Here is a 16757-nt window from a genome sequence, read left to right on the forward strand (position 1 = left end):
TGCTGGCGAGCGCGCAATATCGCTGCATGATGGGCGGAGCGGAGGGGTGAGGAGGCCTTCCATAAATGCAATGGTTCTCCCGTCTATTACCCTATTAGGCTGCAATCCGATGTTGTTTCTTGATCGATTAACACTGCGATGAGGGCATTTCTCGTTAAAATGTCTCGTCCGTATATATTCTTCGTATCTGTACCTTCTTGACTCTTTCATTTGTTCTCTGAACCTCATTTATTTGCAGAATATCGATGATTTCTATGGCAAGTGCCGGGTCGGCGTTTAGACCCTACTACCGTCCTGACCTTGTTTCAGTACCGGACGTGCCCTTAAGGCAAGCTGCTTAGTTCTATTCCTCCTAGAGATTACCTATGTTTTTTTTGAATTTTCGCGCAGTTCTTCACATTTCCGCTAATGATAGATCATCTCCAGAAAGTTGTATTCTGATCCGGAACCTGAAGCGTCGAGTCCTGGAGAGCATGGCGCGAACAAAACACGGCGGAAGCGAACGACTTTCACCCAGCATCAGGCGACAATTTTGGAGAGGGTTAGCAATTTCTCTGATCTTTATTCTGCTATTCACTTCAACATCTCTACACGTCGTTCCGCTCGTTCGTTTCCTCCCGTTTTTACGACAACCGGCGCGTAATTGGCTTTGTTGTGCTTCGACCTCAAATTATGCTTTTATTTGGACCCGAACCTTCCTAGAACGCTCAATCACTAACCATTTACATCATGTGCTGAGGTATTAAAGGGAATTTTGCAATATTAACAAGCAAGCAGATTCCACGTGGGCGGAGAGTAACTGGATATGAATGCCCTTCCTATGTCAACTTATGCCTTATTTCTACGATGATGTCGGGAATTTACAAAGCTCTGTGAGTCATACGTCCACTCACTGATTGTGGAGTAAAGGAGAAATTCACGTATGAATTCAGCACATTCCCAACAAACCCATCGAATCGCTCAGCATGATCCTCACTAATCCATGATCTTGAGCACTCAATAAATGTATGTGAAGATGTGGGAATTGATTGACGTGTGCGAATGCATGCGAGCGACATCTGTCGATGAAGGGAATGGATTAGTGGCGTAGGGTTACGGCCGTCTCTTGAGCATCCATCTGCCGGTTCCCAATATAGTATGTGATCCGTAACGGTTTTGTCTGGGAATTATCAGCAAATGTGGTCGCCAAAATCGCACATTAGACGAAGAATATTACCATTTGAATTACTTCATGAATGATCACATCTTTACCGTGATTTTCTAATCTTAGACTTTATAAGATGTATTAAGGCTAAATCATTGCAATGACCTACTCATTAATTTGAACACCTAATTTCCCTAATCTTTTCCCTTTTCTACTCTTTCCCTTAAATCATTGACAAAATCTACTCTGATCTGTCACCGCAACAGCGCTGGAGATGACTGCAGTGTAGTAAAAGGAACTTGAAGTTATGCAAATGTCTTCTCCAGGAAAAAGGGAAACGAAAGATGTACTATCAAATTCTGTTATGAAGGACCGAGAAGGAAGTGATTTTATCACAAGTACCGACAATTGGGTTATCGGTTTCCGTGGTCAGAAGGGAAGCGGCCAAGCTGCGAGAATTGTCTCGTTGATTGGCGATTTCGTTTTTCCTTTTCGCCAGAGAAGGCTGCTAAGTGCTGTTCCAGTTTGAGACTAGTTCGTTTTCGAACTTCTGCCTGCATCAAGTGATGTGCGAGCAGTGCTTGTCATTCTCGAGCGGGCATTCGCTCGGGTGGCACGCGCTAATTGCTTTTGCAATGACGCTCAGCGCAATAATCAGTATCGCGGAAATGTTTATTCCATGAATACGTGCAATAGATCGCCAGATTAACGCCTCAGGCGGGGCCCCTCTCTTGCTTTGTGGAATTAAAATTGAAGCGAGTAAAAACGAATGTACTTTCCTTATAAGTGTCTAGAAAATACTCGATTATTTCAGGAATATCTTTCTGAGCACTATATGATACGCGATAAGCGAGCGCAGCTGGCCGAGTCTTTGGGACTTTCAGAAGCGCAGGTGAAGACGTGGTTTCAGAACAGAAGGGCGAAAGACAAGAGAGAAAAGAAGTCGGACAGGTAGCTAATAATTTCCGGTAATTAGACGAATTGTCCCTTTTTTAAAATGAAATTGGAATTTTAGTCCTCATAGAAGTCCAGCGGAATCGTTGAACGTATCTGTAAAAGAAGAACCATCACTGGATATTTCTGTAAGCAAAATATCCCTATCATTGTCTTGAAATTTCCACCGAAAACTAGTGAAAAGTTGTGGTTTTTCAGCAGTCATCATCGCTGCTATCGCCTTCGCCGTCTACTAACGCTACACCGACGCCACCACCTCAACTGCATCCCATTCATTCTCCGGTTATACAAAATCACCAGACTCTATCAACTCTTTTAAAGCCGACCTCGTTGCCTGATTACACAAATTACCTCGCTCATCTAGGACTAGCACCTATTGACTCACTACCGCTTATTCATGGTGCTGCCGTGCAGAAAGCGGATGCGTTCTGTGCGGAAGCGATGGTAAAAGACATTTACAAGATTCCCCCTTCGATTTATGATCAGACCTTCAGCTCAATCTATAATCAAATTCCCGTTAATGCCAGTCCTATGGCTGTCGTCCCTCCTGCTTACATTCCTGAACCTCTTGCACCAGTTGAAATGAGTGATAACTCGGGTGCTGAGAGCACCGCACAACTTACAGCACTTTGATCTCATACGAAGGCTTTGCCAGCTCTTGCTCTGTCTTGCTTGCATTGCCATTAAACTAAGAATATCACCATAGTTGATTAATGTTTTGTATTTTGTTTATTCTTAACGTCTAGCATTATTTTTTTTGTTGGAATAATACTGGTAGTACCATTGTCGCAATTTTTATCTTTATGTTTCGAGTACTAATTGACGCATATCCATTGTCCTTCAAACAGTGTTCGGAAGCACTTATTTATTTCATACATATAAACAATGAAAAAATATAAAGCATTGTAAGATTTACAGTACTATTTCTAGAGTCCAGAATCCCAATCAATGATAAATTAATTCCCCATTGTGGCCTAATGCTTCGACAACCAGACTAAACCACGCGGTAGCTGATTCCCATGTTTGCGTTGTTGTATCGCGATACTCCTCTAATAGTAATCATGTTCCCTAGGGAGGTGAACATAGTGCTGGAGATCGAAGAACAGCACACTCTGAAAAGAATAGAAGAATGGCAGAAACCATTTCAGTTATGACTGTTATGTGTGGTTTACTTACAACATTCCAGCGAGGTCAAGGTTTCCAGTATTCACTTCGAATCCTGACCAATTGCAACCTTCCATGCAATTAGTGTCAAGACTCTTGATTTGGAACTGTATACGTCGTCCAGCAGGAGCCTTAAGTGAAAGAGTTTACAGTTTGCAACGGAAGTTATTCGGGAGGTTCTCCTACACTTATAGTCCAGAAACACTCCGAAGGGGTGGTGCTGTATTGGTAGCTCATTCCATTGCCAACCGTCGCTGTGAAAGAGGCGAATGACGAAGAGGTTGCCTGAACTCCTGAGTAGATGGTAAGGTTCTAGTTGTAGAAATAATTCTTGTCACCTGTATGACTTGTCCGTTGCATGCTGATCCGGTGCCTTGTCTAAGCGAATTACAGTAGTTTCCAGCAAATGCTCGAGGACAGATGCAAGTAGTACACGTTCTAGAGTTGACGATACCGTTATTCTGACATGGCGGTCTCGAGCGGCATCTTGCTTAAAAATTCACTGTTAATTTTCTGTTTAATAGATTGTGGGACTTAAGTCGCCATAATAGATAAGAGATCCAGAACGAAACATTTCTCTGCACTTCAAGCCAACGTTCTGGAAAACGTTTTTCGTTTGAGGGTTCCCTCCAGTAGTGGGTATGGCTCGAGATTTTGCGAGAAACAGACGCGAAACACAATCTACTAATGCTGAAATCAGGAGCACGGCAGGCCTCTTCTTCCAAAGAGGCAATTCTTTAAACTCATATGAGTGGATAGAAGTTCGTAAAGTGGATTTCATTAGTCGTAAGAGTGTAAGAATTTCCCATTTTCCCTTGATGGATAATTTCAATTCTAATCCACTTTACATTGTCTAATTTCGTCAAAATCCATGGCTGTAAGTTGTTTCGTTGTTTTGTTGGTAAACGGATTTTCCTTTTTAGAGGCTTTAATTCTTGGGCAAAGGCTGCACTGGGTGGATCGTGGATCCCACCTACCTATTGCAAAGAATGCAATTTTAATTGCGAACTATTCACAAGACTTTCATCAAATCTTTGCGCTGTGAATAAAACAAGAATATGGGGCCTGCAATGAATGAGGCACAATTTTATACAAAAACAAGCCAGTCTCTTCAGAACCAAGTTCTTGAAGTAAAAATACTTAATTTTTTTTTACTAATTGCTAAGAGAAATAAGCTTTTTCTGTTTAGGACGCATAACGTGGGCAACCTAAATTATTTGTGAACCTCACCAGCGCAATTGTAAAGTAGGTTCATCTGCTTCACATCGGAAAACGCTGGCCCATCTCTCTGTCCCATCATATTTTGGTAATTAACATCACGAGCCACAGAGGTGGGAATGTTGTAGTTGATGGCAAATGCGTCTGAAGTGTAATTACTCCTCCTAAGGATAAGAATAGACAATATGCTTATGGGACTCACATGGATTGTACTGCATGACACTCCCGTAGTCGTAAGCCATTCCATAATGCTTTTCAGCTGATGTACTGAGCTAGAAATTACAGGAATATTTCAAAAATTTCAAATCGTTTCTGTGAATAATCATTAGAACACGGAATGAAATCTTCAGACTAAGATCTTATATTGGATTCCGTAAACTCTCTTTCTTTACTTCCTCGTGAGATCACAAATTGAAGCTATGAGGAGCTTTAGGAGATGTACACAAGTCATCTTATAAATTTATCTCTTCAAATTTCTTTTAAAATTTAAGTAATAGGTGAACAGTTTTTTTAACGGTTTTCTATGAATTGTACACCTGTCTCCAAGTCACTGACACGTTCATGGTACTCGGTTGTGTCTGTTAAAGGCAGCGTTCGATGAAGAAATTTCCGAAAATTTTGAAATTTTTCGTCGTGTAGGTACAGTCTGGGGCGTAGTTTACGGTTGTCGAAAAGCAAAACACGAAAAAAAAGACAGCAGTAGAAATGCGAATCACCTTCCACAAATCCAGGATTGGAACATCATTTTACCCAATGAAGTTACTCTTCACTCCCATAGTATCGAGGAAGTGAAACGGCGTTATATGAGTCACAGGTGAAATTACCCGATAAAGAAAGTACTTAAATACGTACGAGCGATGACATCCACTTCACATCATCGGATTTCATTAATATTATAGGTGTAGAGTTGCATCGTTGTGTAAATTTAGGACTTTGTGGACTTGCAAGACACGTTTTCAATACCATTCTTGGAAAGTAGGTCTCGAACCCTAGAGAAAACCTTACATAGAAAATTCTCAAGTGCTACCATTAGTACTTAATTACTGTAATCCGCATGGGATTCATGTGATCATCAATCCGATACTGCAGTGATGTTTAGCGCTTTGGGGCATACAGCGCAGATGACGAAGCGTTTACAATATAAACAGTCACTTCGGCTAAAGTGGAACCAGATGCGCTCGTTTGTTGAGGATCAACGCTACCTTCTGGAAATTGTACTGCAAGGATCCATCGACATTTCCATAATTGATGTATATGTAGCTGTCTCTGTCGGATCGTGATTGAGTATGGTAGAATCCGAGAGCATGAGCGATTTCATGACAAACTGTTCCAAGCTGAATCATTTCTACAGCATTGTTGAGGAAATCTTACAATTATCGGGTGAAAATGAAAGATACGTTGTTGCATCCTTCTCCAATTGATACATCCTGGCTAGCCCACGAATATTGCTTCCCAACATACGACCAGCATCCATTTCCTTTGTAAATTCGAAGACGATTGAAAGCATTAGAATTCGGCTAAAAATTGATAAACATCATACTTTGACCTAGGAAATATCGATGCATTTCTTAATTTTTTGGGTTTCGAATTTTTATTATTTGATTTTTTTTTGGTCTGAACAAAATGTACTAACAATTGTGAAAACATGAGCTCGAAAGGTTATTATCAAACCAGTATCGTCACCTCAGACTTCTAACCACTCTCAAAAATGATCTATTGCAGTTTAACCATCAGTAATAAGAATCCTGGACGTAACAAAAGAGTTTTAAGAATGAGATTTAAGAATTTCGCCATTGTGTCAGTTATTGGTGACGAGTTACGAGTTTACATACTCTTCGTTTACGTGGGGTACGCAAGCAATTCCTCCAAAAACATGGACTCGTCCTCTTTAATCAACATCCTACTTTAGTCTCTCTAAATAGCAAAATCCAGAGGACGGATAGGTTGAGTGACATGCAAGCACCTTAGGCTCTCATTAGTATACGTCGTGACACGGAGACTCATACAGAGGAAAAAGACATTCAGGCCATTTCTCAACAGATCTTCCAGAAATTGAACTATTTTCTATGCAGCATCGTTTTAAGTACACGTAGAATATCCTTGCTTTTCAAATCTACATACAAATCTTTTAGCATAGGCGCTGCTTTTAACGACAACGTTTCGCGGAATTTTTTTATGCTTAGATCTGTGCACGGGTAAATGGCGCTAGTGGCACCTAAGAGAACGAGAAGAATTACGCTCATTTATTCCTCTCCTCACAAATCCAGAGAATTCCAAATCCAGTATCCAGTATTAAATCACAGAACTTGCAATAAAACTAACAAAATTTCGTATGAATAATAAATGTAGTCCGATCAAAATGACATGATGCGCGGTGCACTTACAGAAGCGGCGGCGCAAAAAACGTTGCGCGAGAGCGTAGCGGTTGAGATTGGAAATGGACCTTTGCTAGTGGCCCGCACCGCTGCAGTTCGTGATGGGCCCACCGTTAGCCTCCATGTTGTTTTTACCCGACTACAACTAAGACAATGATGATGAACTCCCAATCGCTGACTTTTTGTTCCCTGCTTGTATTTCCAACAAGGGTCAACTTTAAAAAAAGCAAGATCTGAGAGAATGATGGTGATTTTTCGTTGGAGAATTAACTACTGGGTTACTGTAGAGAACCATCACAAGAACATTTGTGCAACAAAAGACGTATCTTACCGTGAAAGAAAGACACGTGTTATCCGTCCAGAACTTGATAGCTTGGTTTATCAGGCCGACAGTATTATCTGTAAATGACGAAAATTACGAGTTGACGGACAGAGATAAAGCGACTGGAGGTTTTACAGAGCGAAGGGTCGATATAGTAGGGAATAGGTGTATTTGGGTCCCACATCGATCGTGGATCTGTTTGACTCTGTCTTCGCTTTCTGCTCGGTGTCCCTAAAAAAGAAATCCACCCGTATATCTCACTGTTGACCTCCTGCACACGGTGCTTTCCTCACAAATTTACGTACGTGACCCACCAGTTAGCATATTGTTAATTTGAGTAGGGCTGAGGATCATATCGCCTTCTAAAGCAACTGCTTTGAGATGCTCGCTGGCTTCAGGAGGGGCAGTACGGTTAGTGTCACGAGGGCCAACAGCAGTACGGTAGCCTTTCTGGAAACTCGACTTCAGAGGATAACTTCCGGAGTAATCACACGTTAAAATTAATGTTATTCAATAGCTGAATTTACTCGAAAACAAGTACAGAATTCTGAGTGAATTCTTAAGAAATTCTTGGAAAGGGTACATCTCAACCTTATCTCCCAGTATACAGTATTGTCTGTAAATCTTTAAATTAAATTAACATTAAATTAAATTAACATCACCGTCTTTAAATTCTTTCAAGTAAAATCTTTATCTATTCATCTGACTGGACTCACCTCATCAAAAGGTTTGCTCTGTGTACCTTGTCTGCTCAACTGTGATTTCTTAATGTTAAATAACTCCAGGCTAGCAGCGATCTAAACCAAAATCATTAATTAATTATATGTTATAAGTGTGGCCAACGACTACCTTCTTTATATAGTCCTCATCTGGTCCTGCAGTCCCATTGGAGTCAGTCGAATTGCTCACAAGTATTGCAGTAGCCTGAAGAATATTATATTAGAAAAATTTTTATTATTTATCTATTAAATATTTATTTAAAATTTATTAGAAATATCAGAAATATTCTGACTTAGTCAGGAGTCGAAAACTCATCACCTTCTGAATAGCTTCATCGTCAACAGCTAGGGTTGCGTATGAGAAGACCAGCAGTAGAATCCAAGACCACATCGTCGTTGTGGTGGCGCATCGACATCGCTGCGATCTTGCTTTTATGCTCACCAGTTGCTGTTATTTGCTTCGGCCAAGCTTTTCGACGGTCGTTGGCAATATACGGCCAGGTTTCCAATTAAAAGAATAATTGATTGATCGATGCTCTTTATCCACTATACGAATATAGGAGGCGAAAAATGATGTAGCGGCGACAAATTTGAACAAACCTTTACAGCATCTATACTCGAGAGAGCCGTTATTTTGCATAGCACCCTTACATTGTGACTCCAGATGCTCAAAAACTTCACAAAACCTTACTACCAGTAACGAACGCGGTCTAAAAATTTAACGTTAGATATCTCCCCACCTTACGTCCTTCAGAACGTCGAAGTGGATCTCTAGAGATGCTAAATTTCCTCGCGGGAGACTGCTATCAAGACAGGCTGGTATCTTTGCTACAAGGATGGCCCAACTGAGAGTTCAGCAGCGGGATACGACTCAAACCTTGCTAGCGTCATTCACGAAATCCTGGGTGGCGATAGCGAATGAGAGGAACGACTAATAAACGATGTTGGGATCTGTACGAACAGTGAAAGTGTCATCAGCCCAGAGAAATTGCTTTCTTAGATGCTGCCCATCACTTGTGAACTCCGTTCTCAACTTTACCTCCTAACGTTCTTGCAGTTCTCTTTAATAAAGTTTTGTATCAGAACGATCATGTGATGGCAATATGGTCCCAAACGTCTTAAAATACAAATTCTGAGTACTAAGTGCTCTAGAAACTGCTAACTGCTGATTCTATGCAACTAGTCTCACTATTTAGAATTAGTGCGAATTAGTACAAACAGTTACACACGAGAAACTCAGTCGAGAAGTCACTAACTTCATCCACGCTCTTTAAACGAGTGTAATTTCCAATCTTTATACGTTTTGTGTTTACCACCTGCTCTTTTCCCACTTTCTCGTGTGTAAATGTTTGCATTGATTTTCTATCCATACCTTACTCGTCGAAGTTGAATGAAGTGCTCAGCTTTCAACAAATTTCCAAACTTTCGCTTAGGAGGCACATAAATTTTAGGTTTCCTCGATTTTCGAAGTTTTGGTATTATCTTACCGGGTATGGAAAAGCTTCAAAAATCGAATGTGGCAGGAACAGTACCTTTGGTGTGCCTCATAGCTAAGGGATAAAGGTTAAAGTTTCTGGCGTTAATCAATCCGCTTGGGATGCGCCCCCACGTTCACTTCAATTTAGAATCGTTTTGAGGTTTACGAACGTGTATCTGGCCTATACAATGACTTGCGGTGGCCAGCCGATGTGTCAAGTCAGTGTTTTTATCCTCCCAGCCAATTTATCGACCCCGTAGGGAGTCTTGGTGAGCTTGGTGAGCACTAAGGCAGTTTCGAACCTCCGATCATCGTGCAGAAGCGGAACCTCTAACCGCTACAGCCGCTAGAATACAGTTCTGTCAAAGCGAAGGCGCTTTTCTCAAACTTTCGCAGATACAGTCGGGTCAAAACGACATGAATCGTGAGTGTAGTTGCGGTGCATTTGCGTACGCGTGCGAAACGACGCGATGGAGGCAGCAGTTGGAACCGAGGTGAGACCGTCACAAACGGCAGCGATGGGTGGCGCCAGCAAGGGTTCCGCCACGCTCCTAGCCGCTACGCTCCACCTAAGCCCCTCAAGAGAAGCCGCGTACGCAATTGCGTACGTGCTTCATTTCGTTTTAACCCGACTATAACTGCAAGCACTGCAACTGCAAGCACTGGCTTCATTACAAAGGCGGGCCTGGAGAGCCCACCACAGATGCCGACATCTACTGGAAACACAATGAAACGTGACACGTAAGTGTAAGTCCATAGGTGACCTTCTCTAAAAGAATGCGTTACTATCACATTCTTAAAGCAGAACATTTAAGTCCAAAACACAGAGGAACCTATGGAGACTGCTATTGCCATTTCTTTTCTCTTTTTGTAACTGATTAAAGAGATGTCAGATGTATCCATATAAATATTTAAAGGGTAATTTGCAAATCCCATTCGAAACTGCACCGAGCTTCAGCTTTTTACCCATAACATCCAGTGGAAGAGACTACCAGTCCATAAAAACTTCCTTATATTGCATTACATAGTCCGTTCAATACTGCAATTTCCTGTTTTAATCCGATGAAGTATCAGAAACTAAGATCTCTCAGACCTCTAAAGTGTTCAAGAAATTACTCATTCTTCGTAAAATGTCTATAATAGAAACTCAGAGAATCTAGACAATGTTCGAAGAAACAACTATAATCTGTCCACCACCGATCTGGAAAGCACCTAATGTGACATATACCCACCTTAAAAGTTTATCACGAATAACAAATCTTCATAGCAACAGTAACAGTAAATCTTTACAAGCGTTTAACGAAGATAGATTTGAAACAATTTCAACGATAACGCAAATAACAACAAAAACAACGGGAACGCAGCTTCAGAGAGCAGTTGTATCCATCGCATCAGCAAGTTTGTCTGCACGTTGTTCTGGAATTTTAAGAAAATACATATCAGATTTGACAACACACAGTTTCAATGGTAAGTATTATCACACCTACCTTGTTTCCTCGCAGCACGTTTTTTCTTCTTGATAGCTTTTTTCATTACGCGATTTAACTGCACATTTCCATCGATCACTAAGCTGGTAGGCAGAGGAATTGAATTATCGTCTTCATGATCTCGGTCTAATTTCTTGGTTCGTCCGCTGCTTACTACTACTGCTGCTGGAAAAAAGAAAGCATAGTTGAGGCATGCTGATGTTCCTTAGAAGAAACACTACCGCTGCCATCTACATCCATTCCTCCTTCTTTATCATCTTCGTCCTCATTTGATGAATTGTAAGGAACAAAAGTGCCATCTGTTTCCATAGGTAGGCCTGAAGTAAAGGAGAGGACAGATTTCGGGGGAATTATTTCTATTTCTTTTTCTTACTTCTCTCACATCTTCATATTTCAAAGTACAGGTTAACTATTAAAAACGATAACGGATCCTCAAGATATGTATGCAATTGAGAGATGTTCTTTCAAGAATGTAAAGAAAACATAATGTAGCAACGGGCACTGATTATTGTACAATAAATAGAACAGTCATTACAGCACCAGTACGTACTTGCACTACTTGTACGCATTTCTTAGGGAAGAAACAGTAATGATTTTGACATGAGAAAATGTGGAACTGACCCTCAACCAACTGCTTCAGATCTTCATCGATCGCTTCGATGTCAAACTCTTTGCTGAATTGACTGACGATTTCAGCAGATACGCAAGTTTCTTTGGTGGAAGTGGATAAATCCTCCGGAGGTTGCGTATAGTATCTCAAGCGACCGCTATTCCAGTCATTTAACACCTATAAGATCTATATCAGGAACATAACTAGCGTGAGGTAAATATGGAACACTTGCGTGTTTAGCAGCAGCATTCATATCCGGCCTTGCACCTTTTTTGAGTCTTCCAAGCTTGCGAGCAAGCAAAGCAAGAAATTGGTCCGTAGAATTGAATTCTGGTATTGAGTAATGCAACATTAACTAAAAGAGCATCGTTCGTACTAGTATGTTGATGTTATACGAATTGCATGCAAGTACCGTTTCCTTTGAGCACCTACGCAGAATCGCATAAACAGGGGCAACGGGATCTATCAGCGAGTCAACCCGAACCGCGTTTTTCAATGCTACCTATTATACGCAGTAGTAATTGCTAATACACACCAATCACAAAATAAAAAAATGTGGGGCAAAAAAAGTCACCTCAACAGGGTCGAGGTCATTTGCACTTAGTAGCACAACACCAGGGGAATCTATAAGACGGATATGTTTGTCAAGCTCGATTTCTTGAATTTCCCTGAAAATGTAAACACAGTTCTGGGCAAAACCAACTTGATAAAAATGAAAAATCTAAAAATAAAAAAATGAAAAATGTAAGAAAAGTAACCAACTTTGTTATACCAGGCATCGCCCCAACATTACAGGCACGTCTTCGCTTCAAACTATTTATAACACTGCTTTTACCAACGTTAGGAAACCCTGAAAAACACCATTTCTAAATGGCCTTTAATTATTGATATCTTTGAACCTCAGAAATCAGAAATAAGCAGCCGATGGCTGTTAAAATAAAAAACAAAAGTTCACCGTTGTAGCATCGTTCATCTAGCAAAATCCTAATTCTCCCAAACACTCACCAACAACCCCAACTCGAATGCTAGTCTTGATATCTTTATTACGACAATAATTCCCCAAAAGTTTCATAATGATATCGGCACCAATACACTTAGAAGAAGAAGAATTGTTCAAATTCGAGCTATTGAAGCGACTCTGAATGAAAAAAATGTTGGAAATGATTAGATAGAAATTCTAATAACTACACTGAGATGAACAACCTTGGATGTCGAATATAAGAGAAAATAACTCACGATATTGGTATTTTGCTCTTGAGTGCTAGCCTTGAATGCAACAGTAGGTAGTTGTGTTCTTAAATATGCGAGCCATTTCACAACATTTTCCCTCGGAACGAGATCGATCTTCATGAAAGGACATGTTAGTGAGAGTGGGTGAATTAAATAGCTGGCCTCCGAGAATACCTTGTTGAGCAACAGAACAAGTCGTTTTCCATTATTCAGCACCTGCTGCTCGACTGAAGCACTCCTACTTCCCAAAGGATCCCGTGCATCTAGAACCTAAAAACTCTTTCTTGAGTTATTTTTTCCTTCTTCGAACAGCAAATCTTGGAAATCGAGCGATTTCCTTGTTATCCTCTATGAAAACGGATTGGTTCAGGGTGGAAATGGTTATGAAAGCTGGCATACCTCTAAGACACTTACACATTACCTAAATATTTTCTGAATGCATTGAAGGCATCAACCCACGCATTCGGGGTGGTACGGATTTCAGGTGGAGTATTCGTATACGGGATCGTAGATTATGGAGAGGGGGTGATTCCGCCCATTTCTTCCTAATTGACGTAAAAAACGGTCCGGATGATGCGGCGCGTGCACAAGGTTGGCGCGCTCCAATCGAACCCTTTTCAGAAAATAGCGCACCTGAACGCCCGAAGCCGTATCTTCCGGGTCGTTTTTTACGGCATTTAAGAAGAAATGGATGGGATCACCTTTCTCTCCATAATCTACGATCCCATATAAGAATACTCCATCTGAAATCCGTACAACCTCAGATTCGTGGGGTAATGCTTTTGAGGGCTAGCGCAGAGATAGTGAGTACTGTTGATTCAAAACTATATGTTCCTTTATTTCTGTGCAGCATAATTCGACACAATACTATTATTATTCTTTTTTTGGTGAGAAATAACATGCCTAGTGCAACCTTTCTTATACAACGTCAAGAGAGATTTCAATTATTAATCAGAAATTATTTATTGAGAATAGTATTCATTTATTTTAAACAATAATTCTAAATAAATGAAAACCCTTCCAAACAGATAATTTCTATGAACTCACCTGTATAATAATATCGGCTGTTTCAATCATTTTCCTCACTTCACTCGCATAAGCTTTGATGGACCGATCACACAGCGGATTGAAATCTTTCACAGCTGAATTCTTCAATTCCTGCTGCGTTTCAAACTCTTCCCCCTCAAAAGGACAATAATTATGGTGTAGTATTTACTTCGATAAGATTAAAGTTGAGGAATGTAGTGCAAAGGGTAAATATATCACCTCCTTAGCTGCTTTCGCTGATAATGCATGGAGATCTGTCGGCAAGGTGTCCTTTCGTTTTTCTACTCTCGCTTGTTTTGCAGCTTCCTGAAAAAAAACTTCCCAAATGGTCACCAAAACAATAGCTCCCGAAAACAGAGTTTTTACGAGTGATACAACATTGGAACGATATGTCAAATCTAATACATAAATTCAAGTCAAAAGGATGAAATGGCGTTAACTAATCCTTATGGGACGTATTTGGAAAAGGTACTGTAACGGATGCAACTTTTTGTTTAGTGATTTCTTAGTAGCAACTTCTACCGCGAAAACCTTTTCTAAGGGCTGATCAGCCAGTCAAAACAAATCTAAATGTAACCATGCGTGGAACAGCAGACGAACTTAAGATACATTACAACAGCATTCATAAACACATACACTTGAAGGAAAATCTTGCCCGAGGTAGACAGATTTGATCGGCGTTTCAAAAGTTCATTTTTTAAACACTAATCTCCTTTTACAGAGACAGTAATGGAGAATACACTTCAACTTGAAAACAACTTTGCGGGATAAGCGCGTTACCTGGGACCTCAGCAAGAGATCGCCGATGTCGACGGTACATATTTCTTGCGTTTTCGAGTCTAATAATTTCCTGAATTATGGTGAAAGCGTAAGTGGTTACGCGAGGATAAGCGCAATGGAGCCCTCTCTCAGCTCCGCAGTTTGAGTGGCAAGAGTTTCAGTGCGAGCGCAGCCGCTTACGCAGTGGCACCACAAGTCACTCCTGACTGGACTTTTGTTAGATATTTTCAAGGGAAAAATGATGGATAAAACCACAACAGAAAAACAGAATCACTTCAATAGCAATTTAAAAACAAAACATGAAATTCTTCTTGATAAAATTACACGCCAATTTGGAAACGCGAAAAATAATCCGATAGTACCTTCTTTGCTTCCATTTGAGCTTTAATGCGCTCTCGCGCTTTCTCTGCCTCGTTGAGTATTTCGTCCTTAAAAGGACAAGCCTTCGGAACTGTGATAACCTTCTCGGCCTTCTTTTTCCGACCTTAATGTGATCTATTGACAAGAGAAAGCAAATGACGGGAATACACAACACAACCGCGCCATCAACTTACCAAGTTTTTTAGCTTCCTTTTTCACCTTCTTGTTGTGGGCCTTAACCTTCTTTTCAATCTTATACCGCTTTGCACAGCTCTGTCGTTTGCTGGCTTTCTCTTAATGCAGATTACTTTGAAGAAACAAGACTTTCAAGAAACATAGAGAGAAACAAAAAACATAACCAAACATAACGACTCACTCAGACAATATTTCGCCATTATTCTCCTGCGAACTTCGGCGGGTTACCTTAACGGAAAAAATAAGTATATGTGACACATCCTCTAAATATGGAACTGCCTACATCCCATTACGTATGACTTCACTTGTCTATAACTCACGGGAAAACTTCGAAATACCGTGGCGTGCTGAGTACACAAAGGCTAGGAAAGGGATGAACACAAACAAATCATCTAATCTTTTCTTTTAACAGATCTACAAACATGAACGAACAACAATCATACAGAAACAATCAGCGGAAATAAAAGCAAGCAAAGTTCACCGCTTATTTAGGCGTGTTTTACATAAGGGTGCATTACAGACGTACGACGTTACAGTACGCCTGAGCATTGGTCTTCAAATTGGAGCAGATACTTTATGGACTGGATTTAGTAGCAAATGTGCAGTCACAAGTTCCCAGAAATCCAAAACTTGGTGTTGTCAGATTTCTGGCTCATTAAACTTTTTTGTTACTTAGGTTTTCGCTTCCTTTTACTTGCTTCGAACATTGAAGTATTCGAAAGAACATGAATCACTATATATTGGGGAAACATCGTACGGACACGGTATTCCTGTACAAATTAATGTACGCTTGCTTCACAATATACAACTTTTAAATTGTAACATGTTAAAGTTACATCTACGAAATTGCGGGTTCATAAAATACGTTTTCAAATGTTCAGATAAAGTTCTGAACTAATAATTCTTAGATTCTTCTTCTTAATAATTCCAATAGGATGAAGTGTCTGGCGTTGCTGAGCCCCTTTGGGATGCACCAATGTGTTCAACTTCGGTGCAGACTTCTTAGAGGTTTATGGACACTTACGGCTTATACAATGACTTACTTGCAGTATCAGTTAATTCGGTGTTTTTTATCCTCCCAGACAACAATGAAAACACCCGGATCGATTTCAAACCATCGATCGTCCATTCTCAGCAAAAATTTCTTACCAATGCGCTAAATCCACCTCATATGTATATATATATATTTATTTATTTATTTATTTATTTATTTATTTAGTTATTTATTTATCTTAATACCTTCTTTGGAATGGTGCAAACATTAGTAATGTCATATGAGAACAAAACGAAAATGGTATTATGTGAAGACAGATAAGATATCTATAGATATGATTAGGTAACAGGCGTAAAGAGTTGCTTCGTTAAAGACATCACCCCACGAATCTGAGGTGGTACGGATTTTAGGTGGAGTATTCGTATAGGGGTCGTAGATTGTGGAGAAAGGGATGATTCCGTCCGTTCCCTCCTAATTGCCGTAAAAGATACGGTTTCGAGCGTTCCGACGCGCTATTTTCTACAGCGAGTTCGATTGGAGCGCGCCAGCCTTGTGCACGCACCGCATCTTCCGAGCCATTTTTTTTACGGCAATTAGGAAGAAATGGACGGAATCACCCCCTTCTCCATATCCTACAATCCCGCATACGAATAATCCACCTGAAAACCGTACCACCTCAGA

The 16757-nt window shown here is 40.4% G+C and overlaps 3 protein-coding genes across 5 annotated transcripts; 1 reads left to right on the plus strand and 2 right to left on the minus strand.

The window, feature by feature from the left end:
- Nucleotides 1-245: 245 nt before the first annotated feature.
- On the plus strand, nt 246-2731 carry RB195_017583 (uncharacterized protein; the record flags this gene model as incomplete). Of its 2 annotated transcripts, none has more annotated exons than XM_013443060.2 (5): nt 246-328; nt 427-541; nt 1959-2095; nt 2160-2226; nt 2297-2731. In XM_013443060.2, 5 exons carry the CDS (start codon nt 246-248, stop codon nt 2729-2731), a joined length of 837 nt encoding a protein of 278 aa, XP_013298514.2. The 2 variants fall into 2 exon arrangements, with proteins under 2 accessions (XP_013298514.2, XP_064040524.1); XM_064184643.1 differs by having other exon boundaries at nt 255-328.
- Nucleotides 2732-3092: 361 nt separating this feature from the next.
- RB195_017584 (uncharacterized protein) lies at nt 3093-8287 on the minus strand (the record flags this gene model as incomplete). Of its 2 annotated transcripts, XM_064184644.1 has the most annotated exons (14): nt 3093-3210; nt 3275-3393; nt 3449-3547; nt 3601-3752; nt 4493-4624; nt 4683-4752; nt 5683-5814; nt 5878-5997; nt 7187-7254; nt 7313-7408; nt 7492-7627; nt 7894-7974; nt 8027-8101; nt 8216-8287. In XM_064184644.1, the coding sequence occupies 14 exons, from the start codon at nt 8285-8287 to the stop codon at nt 3093-3095; spliced, it is 1470 nt and encodes a 489-aa protein (XP_064040526.1). The 2 variants fall into 2 exon arrangements, with proteins under 2 accessions (XP_064040526.1, XP_064040525.1); XM_064184645.1 differs by lacking the exons at nt 5683-5814; nt 5878-5997.
- Nucleotides 8288-10739: 2452 nt separating this feature from the next.
- On the minus strand, nt 10740-15282 carry RB195_017585 (uncharacterized protein; the record flags this gene model as incomplete). Its single annotated transcript, XM_064184646.1, has 16 exons — nt 10740-10789; nt 10861-11025; nt 11082-11177; nt 11482-11647; nt 11703-11825; nt 11883-11972; nt 12045-12138; nt 12233-12320; nt 12476-12608; nt 12707-12814; nt 12875-12970; nt 13748-13882; nt 13967-14053; nt 14890-15011; nt 15082-15180; nt 15264-15282. The coding sequence occupies 16 exons, from the start codon at nt 15280-15282 to the stop codon at nt 10740-10742; spliced, it is 1671 nt and encodes a 556-aa protein (XP_064040527.1).
- Nucleotides 15283-16757: the final 1475 nt, after the last annotated feature.

This window comes from Necator americanus, chromosome II (assembly GCF_031761385.1).
Source record: "Necator americanus strain Aroian chromosome II, whole genome shotgun sequence".
NCBI classification, from domain to species: domain Eukaryota; kingdom Metazoa; phylum Nematoda; class Chromadorea; order Rhabditida; family Ancylostomatidae; genus Necator; species Necator americanus.